This window comes from Poeciliopsis prolifica, unplaced genomic scaffold (genome assembly GCF_027474105.1).
Source record: "Poeciliopsis prolifica strain line A6 unplaced genomic scaffold, Auburn_PproV2 SCAFFOLD002, whole genome shotgun sequence".
NCBI lineage: Eukaryota > Metazoa > Chordata > Actinopteri > Cyprinodontiformes > Poeciliidae > Poeciliopsis > Poeciliopsis prolifica.
In genome coordinates, this window is record NW_026562377.1 from 1,787,376 (window position 1) to 1,815,159 (window position 27,784).

Sequence of the window (27,784 nt, forward strand, 5' to 3'; positions counted from 1 at the left end):
GATGCCTAGATAGCTACATAGTTAACTACATGGATGACTAGCTAGGTATCTAGCTAAATATAAACATAGATAGCTTGAGGATTAGTATAGGTTTTCTACATCCAACCATTCATGGACAACTTTGACGTCTTTAAGGTATCTTGTAACTCTAACCAGCTTTTTTTTTTCTTTTAACGTTTTATTGGCTCCATCAGCCTTTATTTTAAAGTAGTTCGACAGGAAACGGTGATGAGAAAGAGGGAAGACATGCAACAAATGTCGCCAGGAATCGAGGACTAAGGCCTCGATACGGTTCGGTCGGTGCCACAGCACCAGCTGCTGTCCTCCGAGGACGCAGTGACAATGCAAATGAGCAGAGCCTGCAGATCACACGTGTTTAAAATTTAAAATAAGGCTAAATGTGTGACCTGTCCAGGGTGTACACCACCTCCCCAGGGACCCTGAAGACAGTGTTTGGAAGGATAAAGATTGTTTACCATTCTTTAACCAGGCCAGTCTAGACTTCCTCCAGTTATAGTAAATTTGTAGGTCCAATAAGTTCCCACTTATAAATGAATGCTGCCTAAATAAGAGCCAGAATCTCTTCTGTCATTGTGTCAAATGTTTATTTGTACATCCTCATATCACCTTGCAGTATGTTGGTGTTAGCATTTGTCATACAAATCACTTACAGGACAAAAGAAGGAAATCGAGTGTTGTGGGTAAAACAGATGGACAGCTATCACTCTGTCTCAGGCACTGGCTATGCTAACTGTGTTAAAGCTTCAACATAGTTAGGTAGACAGCTATATAACTCAATATTTACATAGGTAGCTAGCAACCATATTTTTTGTTGTTGTCAATTTTTCAGCCTTATGCATCTTAATATAAATGTTTACTGATATACATTTCAAACTACAATTGCATTTTCATGATGCAGCAACTTTCTCCACATTTATAAATTACTTAAGTCATTATTTATGTATTGACTTTCCAACGGCATCATTTACGATAGATTTATTTTCGGATTCAACAATTCGAACACATCCCATAAGGCCGGTTCTGTCTGTTTATCACTGATGTTTCCTGAAAATGTTTGTCATTAGTCCTCAGGCCACCAGCTGGACCTGCTGGGTCCTGTAGGTGTCAAAGTCCCCAGGAAGAGTGTCTGAAAAGATTTAAAAGACAATGTCAGGTCAAGGTGAGATGATCATTTTGATTATTTCAAGACGTTAAGTAGATCTAACTGTAAATGCATGGACTGAACCAGAAGTGATCTGCGCCACCTTAGTAGACATGTGCAAAGCAGATCAAACCCATCGCACCAAGCCCAACAAAAGTAAATTATATGGACATTCCAGTTCAATGTGTGAGAGAAATATACATGAACAAAATGGCTGCTGTTGGGATCGACCCCTTTGTGACGAAGAAGGAAAATATGTGGACAAGCTGCCTCCGATCTCGTATTACTATTCTTCACCACTGAACACAAAGAGTCCGCAAACATGGAGGAGCTTCTCGCCGGATACAATCAATGTCTTAATGGCTTTTTAGAAGGACGTATGAACTTTAGGTGAATTACAAGGTTCTGGTGACTGATAGAGTGAGTACATGTAGTGGTTTACCACATGTATACCAGAGCCTCACCTGCCATCATGGAAGCATAATATAATGATAAGATAAATTATATTGCTATTTTCATCCCGTATTTTGTACTATGAAGTATTTATTTTTCATTCAGTTTAACCAACTTTGGTTATTTTTTCTTCAAAATCACTGAATTTTCTCATTTTCCCATTGAAATGCTCTGAAGTGAAGCAGGCGAGGCAGCAGGGAGGAGCTGAGCCTCACCTGGTTGGTCCAGGTGTGTAACTGCACTGGCTGCCATTATATGGGAGCATGCTAGACCTGTCTGTACGTCGCCAATAAAAACATTTAATATATGCTCTGATTTTCCATCATTTAGCTTAAGTACATAATGTTCAGCGTTTGTTGTCAGCAGCTGTGTGTTTCATAAAGAGAACAGATTGGAGGGGAGGCAGGCAGTTCTCTGGCCTCCTGGCAGGGGGCGCTCATGAGCCCAGACAATGTGACTCCAAACTGCAGAGTAAGAGACAACGCACTGGCCTTGCAGTAAATAAGTGAAGCTAAACGCAGCGAGTCTAGCTTGGCTGATACAGAGAGCGAGAAAAAGGTGGTTTGAGTTCAACAGGCTTCCCTTTGCTGTGCAGCACTAAATTAATAACATATTTCCAGGTTTTATTGACTTAACGGAATTATTCTACCTAGGACGCGCGGCTACGGATAGCATGTGACGGTAAAGTCTTTTTGCCCTCCGATGTTTTCCGCATGTAAAACATAAATTTCCTTATGTAAACATTAACATGCAGGGGCTCTGATGATTTGATTCGGCCAGATTTGATTAAGTGTCTATAAACCAGCTCGGCACTGAATTATAGGGTACATGTCCGTTTTAGCTAGCAGACAAGCTACATTAGCTCAGCTAGTTCTGCAGTAAGACTGCAGTAAATATCCCTGTATAAATTAGCGTTATACACAGAGAGTATTCAAAAATTGTGATCGAGTAACAGTTGTAATGTACTTATTGTTTATAACTTAGGAATGAGGCTAGAACTAGTTTTTTCCTGAGCTTTTGGTTTGTTTGTTGTTTTCGTCATTCACTATATTAACTATCTAGAGACACACAGAAACCCCCCCATAAAAACTTCAAACCTAAAATGATCTGCGGAAACACAGCTGACCAATCAGAACCAAGGTTGGCACTCTAAAGCATCCAAGATGGCTGCCAGTTACACAAGATCACAACAGTTTGTCTTTACATGAGAACTGTCTATTGAACAACTGTCCCTGCAGAGGTTTTGAGCATTTTGAAGGGAACTTTTAGTGAGTCAGATTTTTTTTGTTTTTGGAACTAAAACTGATGGAAAAGGTGGAAAACTGTCCTGTTTCCGCTCACCGTTGCAGCGGTACCGCAGGTTGGCCCAGATGATGTTCTCCTGGGAGAAGCAGAAGACGCCGAGCCGGCCTCCTCTCATCGTGGCGTCTATGATGACGCCGGTGTCTGCCACCATCTGAGGGCCCTCATAGAAACGGACTCTGCAGCAACAGCAGAGGTAAAAAAAAACCTCAGTGGAGATTTATCACACAACGCAGGAGACATAAAAAAGGTTGATTTGTTTTCCTTGAATTTACATGAAATTAAAATGTCTCATCAGCAAATAATCAAAGAAAGACGGTACAAAACTCAACAAATAAAAACTGAATCCATGAGTGAAATGTCGGTCCAAAAGAATCATTTTCTAATGCATTAAACGTACGGAAAGGTGTTCAGATTGGACTCCGTAGAAGAGGGTGATATGCTCTGTGATTTTGCTGTTTTTATGTAAGAACCATCTAAACAGTGAAAAATTCCCGTTCCCACATTGAGCCCAGCCTGTACCTGATGTAGCCATCAGCGGGTCGGTGCTGCAGGAACCAGCGATACGAAGTTTTGTCCTTCCAGCCCACGTTGCGAGGATCTTTCCACAGGAGCTTCACCTGGTCTCCGGTGTCTCCGGTGTGCCACAGGGCGTTTCTCAGGTTCTCACCCGGCCCTGTGCTCGACTTCACCGCCTGACCGCAAACAGTTTATTTAATGTTTGAGCAACAAAAATTATTCTCTTCACACAAAATCTTGAAATGAAAACATGAGTGTAACATGGGAAAATGCCAGAATATGTGAAATAATCCTCTAGTGGAACTAGAACTTCTTCATCAATATTAAGGATTTACTTAAAACAAGCTCCTATATCTTTCTCGTATATCTCCTATATCTAAGCCGTTCAGTGATTTGAGAAGTTGGTGAACGTGTATTCGCTGACATTTTTGCAGTAATTAATGCGACTAATGATAAATGCATGGATGAGTGCATGGATGAGTTTCTCTAGCTGAGATTTTAGTCTTTCAATCAGAAAAGTTCTCCAGGTGATGGAGGGCACAGGATCTGCGTACCTTGAGCTGGATGCCTTGCTGCGCCACGGCTCTAAACGGGTTCGCCTGCCAGTAGATCTGCTCCACCTGCTTCCACATCACCACGTAGAAGCTGGAGCTGTCCTGGTAGCCGAAGATAAACCCGGCGTAGTCGTCGTCCGTTACTGTGTTTACATGAAACGTCCCTTCAAAATCCACGCCGCTGAACGCAGTGTAGCCTGGAGACATTTGTGAGAATGTTTAGAAAAGGATCTTCCAGACAAAATGACCCAAACCCATCCCTGCACTCTTTATACAAATGAAATGTTAAATCAACGGTGGGCATTGCTAACTGAAAAGCTAGTTGTGCTAACTCTAAAGCACAACTGAATGCTAAAGCACCAAATCCTTATTGCTTTAGCATAAGCTAAAGTTCACAAAACAACCACGTAAAATAGCACTTTAGGTTTTATCCAGAAATATAAATTTAGGGGAAGCTACACATAAATTTAGCTTCCCCTAAACAAATGGAATGGAAACATTAGGTTTGCTAGTAGCGCAATAGCAGATTAGCGGAAGTGTGCCCACCACTGAAGTTAATTATTACATCAAGTTTATGGTGTCTTTACTTGCCACTTTCATTGGGGAAAAAAAGATTTTCCAAATAATTTCTGTTCTTACCAACAGCCAAGCCAGGGTCACTGTTCATAGTCTGGACGATTTCTCTTCCCTGCACACAGAAAAATAAATTTTAGCTCCACAGATCGTTTGGTAAATAAGAAAGTAGTTGAAAAGCTCCCTGACCTGGTTCAGCACCACCCAGTTGGGGTCTATCTGTGCGTCTCCTTCCGGGTCCAGAACGACCGTCTGGTACTCCCTGAAGTCGGTAAGGGTGACTTCTGCATTTTCAGGACAGGCATCAATGGGATCGATGATGGTGTCGTTATCAAAATCCTTCTCACACACATCACCGACACCATCACCTGCAACAAGGAACAGAGAGGGTCCTGAGAAAAGAAAGTACACCCTCTTTCATTGATATTTATGATACAAAATGTAAAAGTGATGCTCTTAAAAGAATGTAAACTCTTTTCAGCAGCAGTAACTTTCAATCTTCCGCGCCAATGTGATGGAATATCGGCCCACTCTGCCTCAAATTTATGGACATCAATCCAAGCATAGCTTCCTTGAAGCTGCAGTATGTAACTGCTAGAAAAAAACAATTTTTTTTACATATTTGTTGGAACTGTCCCTATGTTGTAACGGCATAATTTAAGACAGATAATCAGAAAATAATCTAGCTTTTCTGAATTCTCCCAGTGCCAAGAAACAACCAATCAAAGGCAGGAGGTGGGGCTTAGTGATGACTCGCCCTATCGTCCCTCCTTCCTTGCTTTATACTACGCTGCAGCTAGCATAGCCTGTCATGAATGCTCAAGCTAGTTAGCATAGCCACCATTGACAGCATTAACATTGTCCCTGTTAACACGTTTAGCAGTGAGTGCATGAGATTGATGAATCCGGAGCGATGCATTTCATCCAACACCAATAGTAGCTCTGGGACTGTAGCTTCTTTATTAGCTTGCTAGTGAGATGCTAATTGATTTCAGAGTTTTCTTGCGCACCATCCAAGTCCTCCTGCAGAGGGTTGGGCACCAGACGGCAGTTATCAGGACCAGGCGGCAGCAGGTCAGGGATCCCATCATCATCGTCGTCGTCATCACACTCGTCCCCCTTTCCGTCTTTGTCTGTGTCCAGCTGAGAGCTGTTGATGACGGCGGGGCAGTTGTCCCGGGAGTCTTGGTGTCCGTCGCCATCACTGGAGACGAGTTAAAAATCTGAAACTCACACTGAAATACTCTGTCAGTTTATATGGTTGATGGTCACTTACCTGTCCTTGTTGGTGTCACATGGATCTCCAATCAAGTCATTGTCTGCGTCCATCTGAGAAACACGGCATGAGTTGTTAGTAAGGGTCTGTTGTGACAGCAACAGATGATCCATTGGTGGACAAACAGGTCTGGTTTTCTTTGGGGCTCTTGAAACTGCTGATCAGGTACCAGGAGGGAAGAAGAACCATGTCTTCTGAGACTGCAGCAGGAAAACCTTGGGATTCGGAAAAACTGTGGTGAAGGATTTTCATTTGCCGTTTGAAACTTTCCAATGGGTTCTGGAAACCCATTGGAAGGAATCCCACCAGGCTGTTTGGCTTGTTGGGAGACAACTCAGTATGATGATGTTGTCCATTGGAAACCTCGAGCCGGCTCTGAAGGTTCAGGTCAGAGTTCATCACTACAGCCAGATTTCAGTCTCTAGTTTCCAGCTGTAGTATTTGAAGCTGTGTGCACACATTATTCTAAAATGTTCACAGTGGTGCTGGTAAGAAGAGCTCTGTGGCACTAAAAGGCTTTTATTTATTTATTGTAGTACTGATGTCAGTTCAATGGGACAACTAAGTCTTTCCAAATCTGAGGATTTCCTGTTTTCCCAGATCCTTTTGTTTCATTTTTGTTTCATTGTTAGAACAGCACTCCACTGCATTTTCAGGTTGATGCTTTTGGACATCTGGCGTATGCAGCACAGTGTGTTGCATAATTAATAAGAGTAGTGAGCTATCTACCTGTCTGCGGCCCTGTAGGAGCCCATAACTACCCAACCATGACAGAAACACACTCCAGAAGTGGCAGAGTTTCATTTTAGAGTGCAGTTGATACGCAGGTCATGAAAACATGGAGGAAAAGCCGTTTTTCACCTGGTCTGGGTTGGGAACGTAGGGACAGCTGTCGCAGGCGTCTCCAACTTTGTCTTCATCTCTGTCTTTCTGGTCAACATTGGGAACCCTTTTGCAGTTGTCCATGACATTTATGATTCCTGGCAATTTTAATAATACCAGTAAATATGAAACAAAATGAAATTATAAGTTGACTGAATATTTATGACTTTTAGGTGCTTTTTGTAAAGTCACACAGTCAAAAGTATCAATAAATTGGGTTATTAGCCTGACTGAGGATCAGGAAGTAATTTTTCAAAGCCATATTTTCACCATTTTTAATCATTAATAAATGTCAATTTCAAATTAAATATCAGTTAACTTGCTTATTAAATATTTAATTTTCTAACTAAACATTTAGTTTGGACCTAAATATTCAAATTGGAAAAAAATATTTTGTTTGTAAACTAAATATTTATCTTGGGGCTAAATATTTATCTTCAACTAAACATTTAACTGTGAACTAAATTGTTAGCTTTCTATGTAAATATTTACAAAAAAAAACAAATTTTTTTTCACCGACACCATCACCTGCAACAAGGAACAGAGAGGGTCCTGAGAAAAGAAAGTACACCCTCTTTCATTGATATTTATGATACAAAATATTTTTTTCCAATTTGAATATTTAGGTCCAAACTAAATGTTTAGTTAGAAAATTAAATATTTAATTAATATTTAGCTCTTAGATTAGAGCTAAATATTAAAATTTTAGCTAAATATTTTGTTGGCCAGTTAAATATTTAGTTGCACAAATATTTATTGCACTGGCTATTTAGTTCCAAAAACTTATTTATCTTTGAGATAGCTAAATATTTAATTAGCTTTCTAATTAAATATTTAATTTGATGCCCAGACTTTCATAAATGAGCAACATGAATATGACTTTTTTTTATTGCTGTTATGTTTCTGAATCTGTAACTTTCCAAATGTCACCCAAACGAATTTCGGTTTCCATTTCTAAGTTTTAGATTTCTGTCATTGGAGGTGGAGATTCTTACCGTCTCCGTCCATATCTTCATCGCATTCATCACCAAGTGTGTCCAGATCCGTGTCTTTCTGGTCGTTGTTTTTCACCGCTCTGCAGTTGTCGCACGCATCTCCAAAGTCGTCCTCATCAATGTTTGTCTGATCAACGTTGGGCACCAGCTTGCAATTATCCTGCAGACGATAAAATTTAGTCTCTTTCTTACCAAACCAGTGGAAAACCTGAAGGCGTTTCTGCTTGTGTGTGAACCTGTGTGTTTGGGATCCCATCCCCATCTGCGTCGTCATCACAGGCGTCTCCAATCCCATCGTTGTCGGCGTCCTCCTGGCCGGAGTTTGGCACGGTGAGGCAGTTATCCTGCAAACACAAACTCTTGTTACAGTTTCTTGCACTAAACTAAACTAATATGGGAGGCATATTTACTGAAAAGTAGTGATCTTGGAAACTCACCTTGTTACAGGTTAGATCAGGACAGCTCAGCTTCTCGTCAGGGAAGCCATCGATGTCTGTGTCCGTTCCACACAGGTATCCGTTACCTGCCCGTCCCACTCCGCACTGTGAATTTTAGACATTATTTAGGAGCTTGTTTCATAAAATATCAGCCATCCAAAGTACAAGCTAGGCTGCGCCACCTGACATTCGATTGTCCCCTCTCGGTGGACGATGCACTCGGCGCTGGCGTGGCAGGGATTGGGCTGGCCGTTCCCACAGGCCCGCTCAGGCTTACAGCTGAGTCGTTGGTCCCCAACATAGCCGGGCTTACAGGGACCGCATCTGAACGAGCCCTAAGCACATTCAGAAACTTAAAAACCAAAGCGTCCAGTCCTCCTGAACGGGCTTCCCGTTCATCAGAGAAGGAAACAAAAATCTAACTAATTCTGTATGGAAACCTCCAGACAACAAATGCTTTAACAAAACGTGTTCACATCCCTGATAGTGAGACATGGAGTGCTATGGATGCTGTAACTTTTCACTATCTCTTCTAAATAAACATACATAGCCTTTAATTAATCTACTGAGTTGAGAGAAAAATAAACAAGGGTATTTATACGCTTGACAGTCCGGTAGATTTCAGTATTTTTTAACTGCTTTAATTGTATTTGAATGAAACAATGCAAATCAATGAACGTATAATATTTGTACAGCTGATTTAGCAAGACTCTAATTTCCATCCATAGTCACTAAAACAAATGCAGCATACAAAAATAACACTAAAACAATATAATAAATAGAAATAAGACATACAGAAATGATAACAAAAACTATGTTTGAGTTAAAGTAAACCTTAGATCCTCTCATTTAATGATCTACTTTGTATGTTTTGCAGGAAACTGATATGAAATGTCATTTCTACTCACAGGAGTGTTCAGACAGACAGAGTTTTCCACACAGCCACCATTGCTGGAACCTTCACACTCATCTATGTCTTTGCACACCTTGAGCAGAAAAACAGAAACATAGACAATTATGGTTTACATTCATAAATTTCACCCATGTGAACAACGCTGGAGGACAGAAACACGATTCACTCATAGCCGCGCCGCTGCGGTACAACGACTCGGTTAACTAAATGAAACCTGGAGATTTTATTAACTAGTTCAAAGGGAAAATTAGACGTGGAAAAATGACGCTTAAAAACCATTGAAGAAAGACTCAAAACTACTTGTATTCTTTCTTTTTTTTTCTTGTTCTCTGTGACGCTACAGTAGATCGGACTGGTTGCTATAGCAACTGACTAACACCAGCTCCACTAGTGTATCCGGATACAACACTAAAAAACATGGAAACATTTCCCACACAAAGAATTCAATATTCAGTCGGTTAGTTTTAACTAAAAAGTGATCATCTGAACAAAGTGGTGGCTAATTTACCTGATTATTGATTTTCTGTCAGAGTTGGTGTGTGGATCGCCTTTTAAAAATATTTTAACAGTACAGAAACTCACTGAATTGGGTATGAAAGCTGTGGCTCAGCTGATCCTGACCTGTTTGTTGGCTGTGGCGTAAGCGAGTCCAACCCCCTGGACCTGAGGTCCGGTGTATCCGGCAGGACAGGAACCGCAGCGGAAACCAGGGGAGGTGTTGATGCAGCGGACCCCCATGTGGCACGGCATCACCTTACACTGGAAACGGCACAGATAAAGAAGCACAACACTCAAGGCACAGGAAGAAGATAAGACGATGCTTGGTTTTGGTCTCTTTCCTCAATATTCATGTATTCTGATACTTTAACCTCTTTTGAGCTTCATCCATTCATCCCTCTATTTGGGCATCCAGCCGTTCGTTTGTCCATATGTCCATCAGTTTGACAATCTGTCCACCAATTTAACTGTCCATGCAAAGGCTGGGCAATAAATCAATTACAATGTATATTGCAATAGACATGTGATCAATATCCATAGATGATATGTCTGCAGGGTCAACTAACTCACTCACTCACTCTTGGTTACCTAGCAACCACCTGTTGGGTAACTGGTGCAGCAGCAGTTTCAGGATTCTCCACTGCACCTCATAGCTGCTTAAAAATCAAAAGCAACGGCGTCGAGCGAAAACTGGATAACAGAAAATGTTACGCCTCCAGTTTGGCAGCTTCTCAGACATTTGAAACAGAAAACAAATCGATAATTATCGACATCTGCTGTAGGGAATACTTTTATCTTTACATGTTTTCCAGCCATGTTGTAAAGGCCTAATCCAACCATCCTCTTCTCCATTAGTGAGCAATAAAAACAATGTATTTTCCTAATCTTTAGGAGCTTTACCTCGTCCACGTCCGTGCAGCGCGTCCCGTTGCCCTCCATGCCATCAGGACAGGCTCCACACTGCGGGCCCTCAGGGGACTCTGAGCACTTCACACCGGGATGGCAGGGGTTGGGCTCACAGGGAGAGACGGGCTGGATGCCCCCCATTCCTGGGAGAGACGCCATGATGTAAACATTACTGGTGGGAGGGGAGCCCAACATGTAACCAACCAACCAAACATCCAACCAACAGCTGTCCGTCCATTCATCTTTTCTTTCCATTCTTTCTTCCATTTATCAAATTATGTGCAAACATGTTGACTCTAATCTGAAAGTTGAATATTTTAATATAAACATCCTTATTAATTAATTTGACTAACTCACCACAGGCTTCACACTCCATGACTGTATTCTTTAGGAACACTATTTCTCTGACCTGTAATAAACAACGAATCGGCTGATTAAATAAACATCAGCTGCTCCTTTAATGGAAACAACAGACCCAGTTTATCTACGGAACTAATTTGGAGCCATAAAGTTTGTTCAAAAGACTTTGAACTTTGTTCAAAACTGGAAAAAAAACAACACTTGAATCTGAAAAGTTGTTTTGAACATTTCATATAATTTTCAGTTTCAAATATTTTATTTTCATTTTATTTGACAGTTTCAAAACTTTTTTCAGTTTTAATTATTTTCTTTTGAACAAACTTTTTGGCCCTAATTTAGCTCCAGACCAATTCAGTGTTAATGAACCCACCCTCAGTCATCAACAGTAAATCAGTTTCTGGACAGTGAATGAGGTTTACCTGTTGCTTCAGCAGCTCTTTAATCTCGGCCAAAGCGAGGTTTGTCATTTTAATCTGACTGATAATTTCTCCATCTGGTACAGACAGAAAACACATCAGCTGGAGTCCACAAACAAATTAACATCCCTTCAGTTAAACATAGTTATGACAGCAAACTGGGGTAATTGTGGGTAGAAAAAAGGACATTTCTACCAAAACACTGAAGTTTTGAGATTAATCTCAGAAATGTCCTGAAAAAAAAAAAAAAAAAAAAAAAAAAATATATATATATATATATATATATATATATATATTTTAGTGAAGTATCGGTGTTCGTTGTGTATTTTTTATCCATCTTTTTTTTTTTTGAGGACCAAACTCCAAATCCAGTGTACTTTACTGTGTGTAGTGCATCATTGTGGCATATTGTGTTAAAATTTCCGATCTATGCATTTTTAAAATGCATAGATCGGAAAAAAATATATATATATTTTTTTCTTGCAAAGTTTTGAGTTTTCAAGCTGAGAAATTAAGTAGTAAACAGAAAATGTTAATAATAAAAAGAAAATAGAAACAACAATTAAACAAAAATAAATCTGAAATACAAAAAACTAAATTTAAATCAACAATCAAGACAAAAAACTGAAACTAAAAGTCTAATCATCAGTTTGTTCCAAATCTCAATTTATTGGACAGTAAAACATGTTTTTTTAAATCTCTGCCGTTACAAAGTGACTTTTTGTATCTTTGGTTCCTAGAAATATCTCTGGCTCTGCCGGCTGGACAGGCTGACGTCCCGCTGAGCAAACAGGAACCCGAGAGGGCGGATTTTACCTTCTGAGGCATCAACTGTGTCAACATCACGGCTCTCTGTTAACAAATGGAGGAGCATCTGAAAACGGCCAGTTTTTTTCAGATTTACTGCCTCTGCGGTCCCGGCTGTGTACGTTTCTCCTGGTGTTAACAGTCAGGAAGCTCTGCTTGACAGATTAACTCTGGTCGCTTGAGAATTCAGTCATGTAAGCCTGAAATTTCTCAGGCAGCGTCTGTTCAGTCCTATACAAACATCAAAACGGCTTACAAAGCAGCTCTGGGCAAACATTTCACATTTCTGTTACGCTTCGTTTTCTCAAGCCAAACTTCACTGGGATCTAATCAGGAGGACTTTATATCAAATCAGCCTGGCCTTTAACAAATGGAAAATATGTTTTCTCAGAATAGTTTGCTAACATTCAAGGTAATAATATGGCGAAATAGTTAAAACTCTCACTTTTATACAGCTTTGCTTAGAAAACTGCATTTTTGTGGCGTTTGTCAGATTATGAGTGAAACTGATGTGAGTGGATATTCCTATGTAAACAGACAGTTTGCGGTTTTGAGCGTTTATATCTCTCACACGCTAAATTAACGTCCGATGTTTCTGCCCCTCTCTACGGAATCCAAAGAATGCCAACACTGCAAAGTACGTTGTTAACACACAAGAAACAGCGAACTGTAACTGAACCACCCAACCAAAAAAATGACAGATTGTTTTCATCCAATCAGATCACAACCAGGTTAAAATACTTCAGGAAGTGACAGAAGTTACAAAAAAACCCAAATTCTCCTTGAATTATGTTTGCCTACATCCCTTAAGTTTTTTAAATGTTTGATTCTCCACTGATTACAAAAGTCACCAGAAATGTGCAAAATGTTAAAAACAACGGAGGATTTTTAAATTGAAAACATTTTGAGTTCACTTTCCGGTTTTTCTTTTTCAAATAGACACTTTGTTAGTCTGGGTCTAACAATCTGTAGAGGTTTTAAAACATGATTTTAAAGCCCACAGTTCTTTTTTTTTTTTTTAAACAGCTCATTCATCCACTGAAGTCTGAAATGTTTTGTCTCCGGCTCCAAAAATGATTTTCCAGATATGGAGAAGATAGAAGACTTTCTGGAAATCGCATTTTCCAGCCAAGCCGCAGATGCAGGAATGAAAAGCAGTGGGAGTCCGAAAGTTTGAACAAGCTGTGGTTCTGTGGTAGAAAGACTCTGGTTTTTCATGTGTCCTGGTTTATTCTAAATGAAACTGCTAAACAGGAGACATTAAAGTTCATGTTTCAGTTTGCAGCAATGTTTTTGTTTCCGAAAATATTTTTTATGACTGCCAACAAATCTAAGGCCTTTTTTTTCTTTATTGATAACCCAGTAGCTTACAGTAGCACTTAGTGAAATAAAAGGTATAATAAATATGTGAAACATTAAAATACAGAAGATTTTTACGTTGAAAACAGTACCATTAAAACTGACCATTTATTACAATGAACAAATTTGAAACTCTTCTTAAAAAGTGTTTAATTGAAAAGTGTAAATGCTATTTTGTATAATCTTAATTGGATTTTGTGACATTTTATTGAAAAATTCTATTTTATATTAAGTGTAATTAATTACAGTGCATGTAATATAATAAGTTAGTTATTTTTTGTATATTGCATCTCGGTTTCACTCTCGGCCTCAATATTCTGCTAACGTTAAAAAAAAAATGCAATTGCGAAATAAGAAATTGCAAAATAAGTCATTAAAACGCATGATTTGAATCCTCCTCCTGCCACGTCCTGTTGTCTCCTTCATCGTCTCCAGCAGAAGTAACATCCGGTTGTTGATCATGTGAATTGTGATTCAAAAGAGTCTTTACAATTTAGATACTCCTAAAAAAAAACTTCATCCCAGCGCAAGATAACACTTATCAAGAAATATTTTTTCAAAATTGCCGCGTTTCAATTGAGCTAATTTATTTAATGCGCTGCGTTGTGGCGAACGCTGACAGAGGTATTGCTTGATGAGTGCAGCGGTTGTTGCATCCCGTGTTTAGCGTTTCTCCTGCCTGACCAGCAGATGATCGGGATGAAAGCTGGACCCTCATGAGAGCGAAGAACAGGAAACATGTTCCTCTCATCAGCAGCGGCTCGGTTTGGATCCCACAGCAGAAAGAGACGCGAGTAAATCACTGTTTCTTTAAAAAACGGGCAAAACCTGGAGCCTCAGTAATTATTTCCAGATCATTATTGAGAGAATTTGAAACTTTCAGGAAATACCCACATGCTATAGTCTTCATCACAACGGATTTTTACATGATAATAATGCAACACTTTAAATAAAACATGAAGATTTAGCTTATTTATTTAGCTTTGTCAAAGTTTGTTGACTTTTAATTCACTTATTGTTTTAAAAACAATAAGCAACAAACTGAATATTAAGCATGAAGCAGGATGGGTTTACCCCTCTGTCCCGTTACCAGGTTTCCTCCCAGGCAGAGGACGCAGGTCAGCGCTACGAACCGCAGCATGATGGGAGCAGCTTCGCCTTCGCTCTCCTGCCCTGGACTCAGCGCTCCTCCTGCCAGCCTGACTTTATGTCCCTCCCCTGTTCTCTGGCCCCTTCCCCTAAAGCTGCTGATCTAAACCTCCAGCTCTTCCTCTAAAGCTCCTGATCTAAACCTCCAGCCCTTCCTCTAAAGCTCCTGATCTAAACCTCCAGCCCTTCCTCTAAAGCTCCTGATTTAAACCTCCAGCCCTTCCTCTAAAGCTCCAGGAGATGGAGCGAAAAGAACTGATTCTGCATAACACACAAGTAAATAAGGTTACAATGACGCGGTTTGACTGATTAAACTTTACGGACAAAAATAACATTTAAATGTTACAGTTTTGTAGACAGTGATAAAAAGCTAAATGAGTCAACAAATAAGAAGGTCTAGTTTACACAAAGACTTTTTTATGCTGATTTTTGTCCCGATTTTACCCTTTTGTATTAAATCCATAACCCAAATACAGACTGGGAAAATACCAGTTTCCCCAGTCTAAGGGTGTTTTCACACCTGAGAGTCTGGCAGACTTGGTTTGATTGGGACCAAAACTTAATTTTAGCAGTTGGAGGATTTCTTTTCTCTTTAGCTGGAGAGAAAAGAGAAATCTTGTTTAGTCCGCTCTAATCCAGCTCCAGTCCGTCTGCGCAGAAAAGTCCGGTTTGTTTGGGAGGTGTGAATGCTAATCGAACTCTAAAGTGAACTCTGGTGCGCCAACAAACCTCGGTCTTGGTTTGGTTGAAGTCAACCTTAGTGTGGTTTCAATCTGAATACAAGAAACCTGAGACTGTTCCAAAGCAGGAAGTTGACTACAGTGCATGGCATTCTGGGTAAATAAAAACTAAGACGCTAGCCTTGTGCTAGAGTCAGAAATGGCTGATCTTTTACCAATGACAAGAGAGAAATCCTACAAACGCCATTTTTGCTTACATTTCATGAAGAAGGAAGTTGCACTCGGAGGTTTTTGTGTTCTTTCATTCAGTGGATCTTGGTGTAGCGCCCCCACAGGCGAGGAGGGGAACAGGTTTCTTATTTGCTTTGGTTGGTTTGACACAAGAGAATCACATCAATTTAACAAATGTTGCAACTTTGGTCCCAAATTGTACCGAATCTCCCGGACTACCCAGACTACCTGGTGTGAAAACAACTTTAAAATTTGCTTTTTTGGCTGATAACACATTCACATCTCCCCCAACGAACCAGACTTATAGGCAAACAAACTACAGTTGGATTAAAGTGACTGAATGAATGCATACTGAGACAATGAATGGTTTTCAATAACTGCAGAACAGACAACCGCTGTAATTACCAAAAATCTTTGAGTTAGTAAGGAGTCAATCAAAGATGGAGAATCTCCAAAAGTTAAACCTCTGGCTGAAAATTCAAAATGTTACACTGACACATATTAACCAGCTAGTAATAGTCATTTTCTCCCTCGCAAACAGAAAACACCATAACACAATATTTCTCTTGATTTCATTTATTCATAGAAATTTGGTTTCATCTCAGAAAACGGGAAGGATGTTAACTTCTGTAACACCTTTAATTTCTGATGGAGAGTTGAATAAATTTGTCCTTTTTTGTTTTTCTGAATAACAAAAGTTGACCAATTTTATGGAGCTAAAATGGGTCCGTAAAGTTTAGTTAAAAAGAAAAATAATTGAAACTGAAATGATTTTGAAAATAAAACTTTGAAACTGAAGATCAATGAAAATGAAAAAACTATTTGAAATTGGAAAATAAATTGAAACTGAAAACAAAGATTTCAAAGTAAAACGAAGCTGAAGAATCAAATCTATTTTTCATATTCAATGTTTTTGAGTTTCAGTTTAAAAAAAATTTTTGGTTTAAATATATTTTTTGGTTTCAAGCCTTTTTTCCAGTTCATTATTCTTTTGAACAAACTTCATGGCCCAAATTTTGCTCCATTATTCTCAGGAACAAAAATATTGATACGGCGCCGTGGCCTTGTCGCCTTGCGGCCCCTGAACCGCCGCCGCTCACCGAGCAGCGCTGGGCCGAGATGCAGATTCTCCCAGACTCTTGAATGATCGGGTTTCGGATGTCCAGGTTTGGCTGCTGTGTGAAACGTTTGCCTTGGTATTTACAGTCCTCCAGCTTTGTAAAATGCAAAAAGCACCATGTTGCTCCAATAAAAAGGGTTTCGTCCGGGGACAGATCGAACTGCTCTTGTCCTTATGGAAGTCGGACGGCATCAAGTCCGATGCAGTTTCACCAGAGCGACGTCTTACTCGGCTTTCTTGGCCTTCCTCTTGCGAGCGCCTTCGCTCAGCTCCTCTTTGCTTTTGAGCGGTGAAGACGGCGCGGCGCCGGCGGGAGGATGATGGTTGTCCTCCTCGCCGCCGCCCAGAGGAGAGCCGAACAGCAGGTGGCAGGTCCAGGACTCGACGAGGCTGAAGGGGGATCCGTGAGAGTGGCGGGCCGTCATCACCACCTGGAGACGAGAACGGCCAGAAACCTCAGTTTCATCTGAACTCGGCCTTCAGTTCAGAGTCAAACTGCACAGCAGCTTCCTGCTACTTATCACACAGCGTTCATCTGATCACCCATTCACTCAATTACACTTGAATAACTTGTTAAAAATATACTTTTTTACTACGCTGTACTTTTTACTTTACTTCATTTTATTATGAAGTATTTTGACTCTTACTTGAGTAAAATTTCTGCATTTGGCCCACGGAGTGAAAAACATGTTTTAACCAAACATTCACCACAGTCAGACACACACCTGCAGTTTCTGTTAAATTAATTTTTTATTGATAGAAACTGATTTGAAAATATTTTCTTTTGCCTGCTTTTCGTCATCTTTGCTCATTTATATAAATTATTGTCATTTTGGTCCATAAAATACAAAAATTTCCACTATATTTTGATCAATCTGATGATGTAATTTTAAATATTAAATGATTGATAATTTGATCAGTTACTCAGTACTTCAATAGACTTTTTACCAAATAATTTTTTCCTCTTATTGAGTAATTTCTTTTCACTTTTCCTTGAGTGAAAGTTTGTTGAAGTCGTGCTGCTCTTACTAGAAAATAATCTTTGGCTACTCTACGCGCCTCTGGCCGTACATGACACGATGCCCAGTGAGGGTTTTACCTTCGTCGTGGCCATGAAGAGGGTGAAGATGAGGATGAGGACGCTCTTGGACACAGGCAGCCAGTGGGACTCTTGCAGGGTGAACAGAATCGCTCCGTACAAGCTGGCTTTAGTCGGGCTGCCGAGAGCAAAGAAAAGCTGTGATGCACCTGAGAAAGTGTTTCATCAACCTACAAAAATTTAAAGGTGAATTATTATTATATCTCCTTGAACAATCATACAATCGTACAAATTTGAAAAGCAGAAGTGGAGCCTCCTGCACAACCAACAAGGACGCAGCAAATGGTTTCTGGCAAGGTTCGAATAGTTTTTGGTTTTCCAAATTGAGTTAGTTTAGCATTTGCCAGTTTGTACAACTTAGTTAAATATTTAGTTTTTATTACTTTATAGTAGTAGTTTTAGTTTTTTCATACTTTGGTTCAACATTAAAAAGGCAGCAGAAGTTTTCACACTCTCCTCTTACAATGACATGTTGAGGATCTCGTTGGTGTCGGGCCTCCACACGCCGCGCAGCAGCTGCTCAAAATTGGAAATAAGAGCCACTCCAGAACCTGAAAGGATAAAAATAGCAGGAAAAAAATGAGAACAAGAGAGAAAAGGTCTGTTGTCCTCATCAGACGGATGAATAAATACTTAACACTTCTTGTTATTGACAAGAAGGAAAGGGCAGACGAGCATAAAAGGTAAAAATCACAATAAATGTATAATTTTTGTTTTTCTGCTTTCATATGAAACTAACTGGAAAATATGAAAATGGTGAATTTGGTCAGAGAAGTGAAGAACTTCAGATTTGGACCCGTTATTGAAACTCATCACAGTCTGATGTTTCCAAGGAATTTCCACACACAGCAAATAAAAACATGTCATTTGAAAAATAATAATAGAGCAATAAAAATCAATAGTTTTTACCAGAAATCTGAAAAATGTTAATTTCAAAAGTTACGTTTAATTTGCCATGTTTCAACAGTAAATAACATTTTCCAAAGTTTGGCTTAATTACAGTTTAAATATCAAACACTTTTAAAAGACTTTATAAAGAAATTAAGCACTTTCCTAATTGAAATTTAAGCATTTTATTTGCATTAAAGTACCTACTAAAAATGTACTCTTTAAAATATTTAAATTATGACCTGATCCTGTTTTAATCTGGATTAGAAGAGCTGCTAAAATGTAATTTAAACACCGTATGATCTGTTAGATTGCTGTTGGCCGACCTTTGACGTATCCAACGATCACCATGATGAAGTATCCGTGGTGGTAGGCGTGGTGGGCGTGGTGGACGCCAGCGGCGATCTTACGGGTGCGGACGACCTCCTTCAGAGCCACCAACACCAGCTTGACCGGCAGGAAGGCCACGCACTTATAGAAGAGGTTCAGGGGGCAGTAAAAGATGAGGTACCTGTCCAGGTTTAACACAGGAGAGTCATCAACGGCACCAACACTGAAAAAACAAAATAGTACCAAGTAGTTCTGGTGGAGTTTCTGGAGCAAATATCTTGGTTCACTTTAAATAAGACCAAACTGGGCAGGTTGTTTCTCTTCCCATGTTATAAGTGAAATAATCTGCCACTTATAGAACATTTCTATCAATATTAAGTAATTATTGACTTACAAGCTTCTCTGCTGAAAAGTTACTTACAACTCAGTTTTGTTTTATTTTACGCGTACCAAGATATTTACACAAAAACGAAGCCAAAAATACTCTGTAAGATTTTGTTCTGTTTCAAACAGCGTTGTGTCAAACAAACTGAACTCGTTGAAATAGCTGTTCCCCTCCTTGCCTGAGGGGGCGCTGCAACAAGAACCACTGAAGGAAACGACTTGAAAACCTCAAAATAAAACTGTTTCAGTGGTTGGAGAATTTTTCCTTTGTCTTTGGTGAAAGAACACAAGTCATTTCTCCCAGTAGCACTAGATTATCGCTAGGTTTGTTTCGGTTGTTTTTACCCAGAATGCCTTGCGTTGAGAATAACTTCTTTCATCACAAAATGTGAACAAAAATACAGTGGCATCAGATTTTATTTGTTGTAGTATTTCTCTTTTGTCCATAATCCATTTCTCCTGCCAGAGCGAGACTAGCATTTCTGTTTTGCATTCACACTGCATCAGAGTTCACGTCAACCAAACTGATACTTTATGCAGATGAGAATTCACTTTTTGGTCCAAATCGGAGAATCGGACTGCAGTTCAAATTCAGCGGCTGGTGTGAACGCACCCTTAAAATCCAGAATATTAACTGGTCCATCTTGTGTCATCTATCATCTGAAGAGTGTGAGTATGCTCTCACCAGACGGCTGAGGCCAGCAGGATGTGGCTGTTGTATTGGAAATAGTCGAGTGGGCTGCTCCCGAGCATGATGTCTGCCAGGATGTAACTACCGAAACAGTAGAGCATGGCGCAGAGCCAGGAGGCCACAGGGCTCCGGCGGGAAACCTCAACCGAGCCTGCAGAGGAAAAACATGTCCAAATGCTTCACAACACTGGGAAAAAACATGAAACAGGGTTTTAAACCTCATTTAATTCATTTTAACTGAGAAAGCAAATAAATGGAGGGAGAAAAGTGCAGGGATATAAAAGGCTTTACTTTGGTGACTCCTAGTGGTGACATGACGACATGACAGCCCAAAGTCCAAACCGGTTCAATCCAGAGGTTCCTAAACTTCACAAGTTGTTCATTTGACCTCCGGAAAATATATATCATCATGTCACTCTGTATTTAGTTTCTCACTTATTACACACACAGTGATATAATCACATGCATTTTTAAAATTATTTTTAAAAATTACATTGTAAAGCTTAATTTGATTATTTAAAACTTTTTTAATTTGTTGTGCATTTACATTGAGTTGTCTAACGACAGTCATTCATTTGGTGTTTTTATATTTTGGTCCTCGATAAACATCATGATGAAAATAATGATCATATTTGACCCACACACTTGGTGTCCTGCGCCCTCTCAGGTTACCCAAACCCCACTTTGAGAACCGCTCGTTAAATATAAATAGCATTCAGTCTTAATAATTACATATTAATAACTCAGTAATTAGTTCCTTTTTCTGCAAGTTTTACAATCAAATATAAAGACAGCTTGTGTTTACAAATTATTTTTATTTAAAATTGCAGTAAAAGGTTTATAATTATGAAGTTCTTGTCAGCATCCAACGGCCATATTGTTACTAAAAACAGTGAAATCATATTATCAGTGGTTTCCTCCTGTGGGGCGTATCGTTGTCTACACCCAGCCTTGTGTTTCACGTCACGCCCTGATAAAGCAGCTCATGATCCTGGAGTAAAGTTTCCTTCAACTGAGTAAAAATACAGAATTACAGCCAAAAACTATGAAAACATATGGAAAACATGCAATAAAATAAATCTGAACTATCCTCTGCAAGAAACGTTTGGTCGGATTTAACTTCAGTCAGTGAGGAAAAAATGTTTAAGGTGCAGAACTAAAATAGTTTTTTTTTCTTACTTTTCTGATCTTTGAAGTTTTTAAATCTTACAAGACAGAAACACAAAATCTTTTTATACACAAAAGATTAACTTAAAAATAATATTTCAGCAAAATATTGGCGGTTGTTTTCAATCAACAGTTCCTTAATATGAATAAAAAGTACCGGCAGATTTAAAACAAAGCTAAAGCATCATGTAGTTTTTTTATTTAACTTGTATTCTTTGTTGCAGTATATTTTGTTTGTTTGTTTTTGTCATATTCCAGCCATTTTACCTCCGTTTGTTTTTATAGTGATGCTGTTTCAGCACCAAGAAGATATAAAAAGTTTTCACTCGTATGGAAAAAATGATTTCCAAAGTGTTTCCTGGTGTGGCTCATAAAAACTAAGCAATGCGGAACAAAAGCAGGTTTATACAAGGCAACAAAAGGCAAAGTAAAACATGCCAAATTCATATCTAACACAAAAACATAACTTTGCTTCTGGAGTAAAAGATTTTGAAAAAGTAAAAACTTTCTTTGTTCCTGACGTTCAGATTATTATTACATTTGATTGAATTTTTCAATTGTTTATAATGTAATAATTACAAAGTTACCAAAAGTGTGACGTCACATGAGACCTTTAATATATTGATAAAATCCATGAACAAACTGTTAAAATATTAATAACTGTGACTTGAAGTTAAATAAAACATCTTTTCATATCAGCTCCTCCAGGGTTTTGTGATTGTTTTTATTTCTTTTGCAGTCAAAATTGTTGACTTTGTCATAGTAATCATAAATAATTGCCAGAAATATTGCGATATTTACTTTTTATATTGCTTATGTGGAAGCTGGAAGCAAATGGGGCCACAAAAATGTGATTTTTTTTTTTTAATACCAGTTTTAAAACACACTTTCGGTACTTTTTATTAATATTTACTGAACAATTCAAATTTAATTAAAATGAACAAAATAGTTTATGTTGAAAACAGATTGTCTATAATTTTTGGATTGATTGTTTTGCTTTTGAGAAAAATGTTGGTCCAAAATTAACAAGGATGCAAAAAATCTTGTTAATAAAGGGGAAAATATTTTGTGTACCTAATATTTTTTTAAGTTGTTGAAAAATGGTTCACCTGCGTCAACCACCTATGCTTGCAGACCAGATTAGCAGATCATTTGGGCCGCCAAAAACCCTCCAGAGGGCCGCAAATGGCCCCTGAGCCACACTTTGGACACCCCTGATATACCAAATAATGTTATTGTGGAAAATAATATCAGACAGACAAATGTTTATTGGAAATTGCACCATGGTTTGAATTAAACCTGGATGAACATCTTAATGAGATAACTTTCTAACTACAGTAATAACAGTATAATAATTATAGATTTGTTGGAGCGCCGACATTAAAGCTGAGCTGCAGGAGCAAATCTCCAGCAACAGGTGGGTGGGGGGTTCATGGTCCGACTGGTGCTTAGCGCAAGAGCAATCTGATCTCTGAAAATGCTGCCCTGCCTATAAATACATGCAGCTAAGGGCGAAAATCCATCTTATTATTGGGGGAGACCAGAAACAGGGACTATTTCTGGATTGGTCAGCAAAGTAAAATGTGGTTTCAATTTTTCTCTGTCTTCAAGCTGCACCATCAAAAATGACGAGTAACTAACAATGAATAACTAAAGTGTTTTTTCAGTAAACAACCTGTTGAGACCCACAGAAGTGAAACGAGACTTCCTCGCCACTGTCGGGCCTGACCTCTGACCCCACGGTCTTCTCTTCCTTCAGCCTGAAAGGCTCATTCATGATCTGGGTTGGCAGCAGAAGAAATTTGACTGTCAAATTATTGGTATGAAAATGAGCTAATGTTCAGGACGGAAAACAGCCGCATGCTGGAGTTGAACCTACAACTCAATAAAAACTCTTTAAATGACCAACATTCACTCTGTTTTCTGACATTTCACTGCATTTCTTTCCTTATAATATGTCAAAGTGAAACCTACAGGCAGCGAGCTGACAAATTTTAAATTAATTAATGAAACAGGAAAGGGTGTTAATTCACTGGAGTCACTTTGTTTTGGGGCTACGGTTAGCGGCTACATGTAGCATCTCTACAGGGCAGCTAACTCCAAAGATAGCTTCACTTTCAGGAAGATAACTGTCAGACGGGGAACTGCTAACTTTAAACTAGCTAAAAACTTTTTGTTTTAAGTCTAATTGTATAATTTTGCTACTCAGTTTGAACATTAATGTCTTTATTATTTTATGCCTCCTGGCTTGTTAAGGAGAGTTTATATTCTAGTTTTGTTTAAGATATTTATTGAAACTGTCACCATGTCCTGTTTGGTATGAGACAGATAATCTGTGGAAAGATTTGGCTCCTCTGGCTTCTCCCAGTGCAGGATAGAAACAGCCAATCAGAGTCAGGAGGTGGATCTTAACGCTGTCAATCACAACTTCCTTGCTGTCTGCTACTGCAGCTATCATAGCCTGTCATGAATGCTAAAGCTAGTTAGCATAGCAACCGAAGGCAGCAGACAAACTGTTTTCCTGTGATGATAAAATCTTTCTCTGCCATTAACACATTTAGCAGCTTGTAGACAGGTTTGATTGACAGCGCTAAGACCCGCCTCCTGACTGATTGGTTGGTTTTGGTGCATTTCTTCATACAGCAATAGCAACAGAAAAATTTTGCAGCTTATATTGATTATTTGGGGTTGTAAAAGGTTTGCAAAAATTCAAATGGACTGAAATTTTACCCCAGAAACGAAACCGAGTCATGAAACCAATTTAGTTCCCCACTGGACTAAACGATTACGCATCATGCTAATACATGCAAACTGAGCAAGCTGCTGGGAACAGAAGTTAAAGACAACTGCTCTGCATGTTTCATTAATGTAAAATGAAGCATAAATAAAGCAGACAATGTCATGACTTTCACTGCGATTAGTGGAGAGGAAACTGAGGCCTGAAAAAGTGCAACACTTCAGAGGCCACTGACTCCATCTATTTCAGGCTCTTCTATTTATTGCTGGCATGCACAGGCCTTGTCTTCTCTCAGGTTTCATCCTTCTGCAGGCTTTCTTGCTCAAATGAGCCGAATTATGGAGAAAACCAACCCGGTTTAAGTCAGTCTGACAGAGTTCAGCTGTAGAGCCACAGCTGCAGTTTATGTAACAGGCCAGGCTTTATAAGGAAAGCTTACAATGTAACCCTGGACCAAACTAACTGAGTGAATCATTTAAATGACTCCAAAATGCAGCATTCAGACACATTTCTGCAGCTGGACTGACTCTGCGTTTGATTGCTTATTACCAACACTCACCTGGCTCGTACTTCAGGTAGAGGATGGAAACGATGTAATAGGCGACATCAAACACCGGAAACATTCCCATTTTGGAAAAAGCCTGAGCAAAATCGCCCAAATTCAGAACCGCGAGCACGTTTTCCATGTTGCCAAGTGAAAAATCCCTTTTATCTCCGTGTTTTTGTTATTTCTCTGAATTCCGGCTGCGCAGTCTGGATGAGAAGCTCGCCGCGCCTCCACCAAGCCCCCCAGGCTCGAAAGTAACGCCTGCGACACTCAAGCGCTCCTATTAATACACCCGAACATCCACAGGCTCCACAGGCGCCGCATCTTCATCCTCCTTCACGCGCCTCCATCCCGCAGCTGCATCCCGCAGAGAGGCAAAACTGGGTCGTTTAAAGGGTTAAACCCGCGAGCATCATAACGAAACACCGACACACGTGGCCGAGCTGAACATGGACGAAGGCTTTATTCAGTGGGGAAAAAAATAATCTGAAAAAAAATCCCAGATCCGGATCAGGTGATTATCTTCTCACCATCATTAATGGATCCAGAATAATCCGACCGACGGTGTTTATGTGGTTCCGCAAGATGATAATCTAGTCAAAGACACAGAAACGGTAAAATAAAATTTATCCATTCCACTTGATATTATCTTAAAATACATTCATTTTGGTTGTTTATCCTGTTTTTTAAGGAAAAAGGAAATAGCAGTAATAGTTGTTCTCCACCAGAGGGCGACAAAACACTTCTTGTTTCTACCGAGGTCGAAAAGTGACTCAATTAAAGTGTAAATATATTGCATAGTTTGAAATACATATATTAATTTGATTAATTATAATGTTCCAATTCCATATTAAATAATTAAATTTCATAATATTTCAATAAAATTAGCATTTATTGTGTTAAATGTTAAAAGCATTTCTCAAAGCATTATTTGTCTTGTTTTATTTATTTATTCTTATATTAAGCAACTATTTTATTACGTATTTTTTCAGTTCTGTTATGTCAAAATACAAAAGTACTACAATTTGTTGATTATTACCTTTTCATATAATTGAACATAAGCACAATGAAAGCTTCTGTTTAACGCATCTTTCATGCGTTGTAACAATTTTTCCATTTTATCAGTAGCTGAAAACAGAAACATCCTAATAAAAGATTGTAAAATGTGAGAGAAAAAGTTCTAAAGCATTATTTTATTATACTGTTCAAATGATTTAGATATTGATTTTAAAGATGGGGTTTGATTCAGCTTGACAACATGTTAAGTCTAGTTTAGATGCTGACGTCATTCACAGCCCGTTCTTCTGTATTTTGTACCCTACAGCATGTCTTAAAGGGACAAGTTAACGTTTTTTGCTTTGTTTCATCTGGTTCTGTCTTTACACTGACAACAAATAATACTCAAATTACTCAAATCAGATTAGTAGAGGTATGCCTCGCGTTTTCTGGAACTGTTTGCGAATTGTAAAAGGCCTTCTGTGCCTTGCAGTCTAAATCCAGGGCACAAAAACCTATTGCCCGCCGGAATAGCTTTCTAAAATCTTATTGGTTACGTTTCCGCGTACGTCAAGAAACCAGGAAGTAAAGTGTTTCTGTGATGTGGAGAAAATGCTCGGGGATCTGTTGATATTCGGGTAACTTGTAAATGTTTTTACTTTTGGTTTAGAAATAAGAAAAGTTTCTACTGATTAATTTGTTTTGAGCGTGTTGCTGTTTCCCAGTTTAGCGGGAAAACATCGATGAACGTTGTGAAGCGTTACTGCCAGCACAGCAGCTAACGCTGGCCTTAGCTTTCTGGTTGACAACAACACTTCTGTGTCTTTCTGTTCTCTTTAGGACGCTGCTGGTGAATGCGGGAGCTGTGCTGAATTTCAAGCTGTGAGTATAGCCACCTCTTAAAGCTAATTTAACAAGCGGTTACCTTCAGACTAGCAGCTGATGGTTTGTTTGTTTTTTCTCAGAAAGAGGAAGGAGTCCCATGGATTTGCAGATGAATCCGGAGCTCCAACAACAGGTATGAATAAGAGAAAGTTAAGTTTTAACTAACTATGTCTATTTATTTTATAATCATTTCTGCATACATTCTAATAGGCGAAAACATCAGAGAGTTCCTCCTCAGCCTGCGGTACTTCCGGATCTTCATCGCTCTCTGGAACGTCTTCATGATGTTTTGCATGATTCTGTGAGTAATTATCTGTAATGCGAACCAGGAAATGGTAACAATATGCTTTCTGTATAATTCTTTACGTGTTGAAAGTGCAACAACAGGCATTCATGGTAAACATTTTAGGTGACTTCACAAAATTGGTCAACAAGGGGTTAACAACGTTTCCTACCTGATACTCTGCATTGCAGTGTTAGAATGAGGATTATGATTGTTTCCATATTTACACCATTTACATTCTGCTTTTGTAAATCTTTTTCAGACTCTTTGGATCGTGATTGGCTGAATTGCACATCCAGGATGTAAACGTTTCAGACAGATGCTACAAACTTCTCCATGACTGGACACGTTTGCCCCTTTTACCCTTTTAAAATCGCAATAATGTTTAAATTCCCCCAAATTTTACTGTGTTTCAGGCTCAGTCAGATAACACAAATCATATTTATTTTATTTCAAACAATGTACATGTTTTATTTTTAGCTTGAACTATAACGTCATCTGTCTACTTCAGATTCAAAATTCATATTAAAAATTCTCACCTTTATTAGGGACTTCACTTCTTGTTTATATTTGACAGACATGATATATTCCTAGTTTTATTCATCAGATATTCTGTGAGAAGTATCAGATTTAAACATCTTTCTTTAAAATCAGCTCATGTGACTTGTAAGAAGAAAATGCTGTATATACACTATATTGTAAAGGTCCTTATGATTAATAAAAATAACTATTCCTAGAGTTTTCAGATGTTATTTGACTCCCTTTATAAACCAAAAAGTGATCTATTGACTTTCTAAATACATTTAAAGGGAGACGATATCCAAACCTAAACCAGATTTTAGTTCCATTTGTTTAAACAAAATATAGCTTGTTTGTTTTTTAAAAAGAACTGAAAACAGGTAAGAGGGGTAATAAAATATGATACTTTATGGTAACAAACTAGACAAAATTAACATTTTGCATGTTTTTGTGCTTTGAGTCTCAACTGCTTCTGAAAACAATCCAAGAACTGAAAAAAATCATCCAGATGTTTTTTTTTCAGTGAGTTAAAAGTTTTTTGGTGTTTGATTTATTTAACCATTAAATTTGGGGGAATTAATTTACCATTTCAAAAACCTTGTAATTAAGTCACAATGCACAGTTACCTAGCAACCCCAGCAGAGTTCCAGCATGTTTGGTCAGCTG

At 38.8% G+C, this 27,784-nt stretch overlaps 3 protein-coding genes and 1 long non-coding RNA gene across 4 annotated transcripts; 2 read left to right on the forward strand and 2 right to left on the reverse strand.

The window, feature by feature from the left end:
- Positions 1 to 565: 565 nt before the first annotated feature.
- On the reverse strand, positions 566 to 15,948 carry comp (cartilage oligomeric matrix protein). Its single transcript, XM_055055121.1, has 19 exons — positions 14,487 to 15,948; positions 11,250 to 11,323; positions 10,828 to 10,879; positions 10,465 to 10,613; positions 9,688 to 9,825; positions 9,062 to 9,139; positions 8,336 to 8,488; positions 8,154 to 8,258; positions 7,953 to 8,060; positions 7,717 to 7,876; positions 6,701 to 6,819; positions 5,840 to 5,892; positions 5,574 to 5,767; positions 4,753 to 4,931; positions 4,630 to 4,678; positions 3,991 to 4,187; positions 3,440 to 3,612; positions 2,957 to 3,096; positions 566 to 1,147 (listed from the first exon to the last, which is right to left on the reverse strand). Exons 1-19 carry the CDS (start codon positions 14,551 to 14,553, stop codon positions 1,089 to 1,091), a joined length of 2,247 nt encoding a protein of 748 aa, XP_054911096.1. The 5' UTR covers positions 14,554 to 15,948; the 3' UTR covers positions 566 to 1,088.
- Positions 2,096 to 13,658, forward strand: LOC129376073 (uncharacterized). Its single transcript, XR_008607709.1, has 3 exons — positions 2,096 to 2,173; positions 2,965 to 3,113; positions 13,139 to 13,658. It is a non-coding gene; the product is annotated as an uncharacterized LOC129376073 (long non-coding RNA).
- Positions 15,949 to 16,032: 84 nt separating the features above from the next.
- tmem38a (transmembrane protein 38A) lies at positions 16,033 to 24,829 on the reverse strand. Its single transcript, XM_055055266.1, has 6 exons — positions 24,448 to 24,829; positions 19,979 to 20,135; positions 18,906 to 19,090; positions 18,155 to 18,242; positions 17,692 to 17,809; positions 16,033 to 17,023 (listed from the first exon to the last, which is right to left on the reverse strand). Exons 1-6 carry the CDS (start codon positions 24,572 to 24,574, stop codon positions 16,817 to 16,819), a joined length of 882 nt encoding a protein of 293 aa, XP_054911241.1. The 5' UTR covers positions 24,575 to 24,829; the 3' UTR covers positions 16,033 to 16,816.
- Positions 24,830 to 25,985: 1,156 nt separating this feature from the next.
- smim7 (small integral membrane protein 7) lies at positions 25,986 to 27,337 on the forward strand. The gene is made up of 5 exons (XM_055055449.1): positions 25,986 to 26,069; positions 26,272 to 26,313; positions 26,397 to 26,449; positions 26,527 to 26,617; positions 26,862 to 27,337. Exons 1-5 carry the CDS (start codon positions 26,044 to 26,046, stop codon positions 26,875 to 26,877), a joined length of 228 nt encoding a protein of 75 aa, XP_054911424.1. The 5' UTR covers positions 25,986 to 26,043; the 3' UTR covers positions 26,878 to 27,337.
- The last annotated feature ends 447 nt before the right edge of the window (positions 27,338 to 27,784 follow it).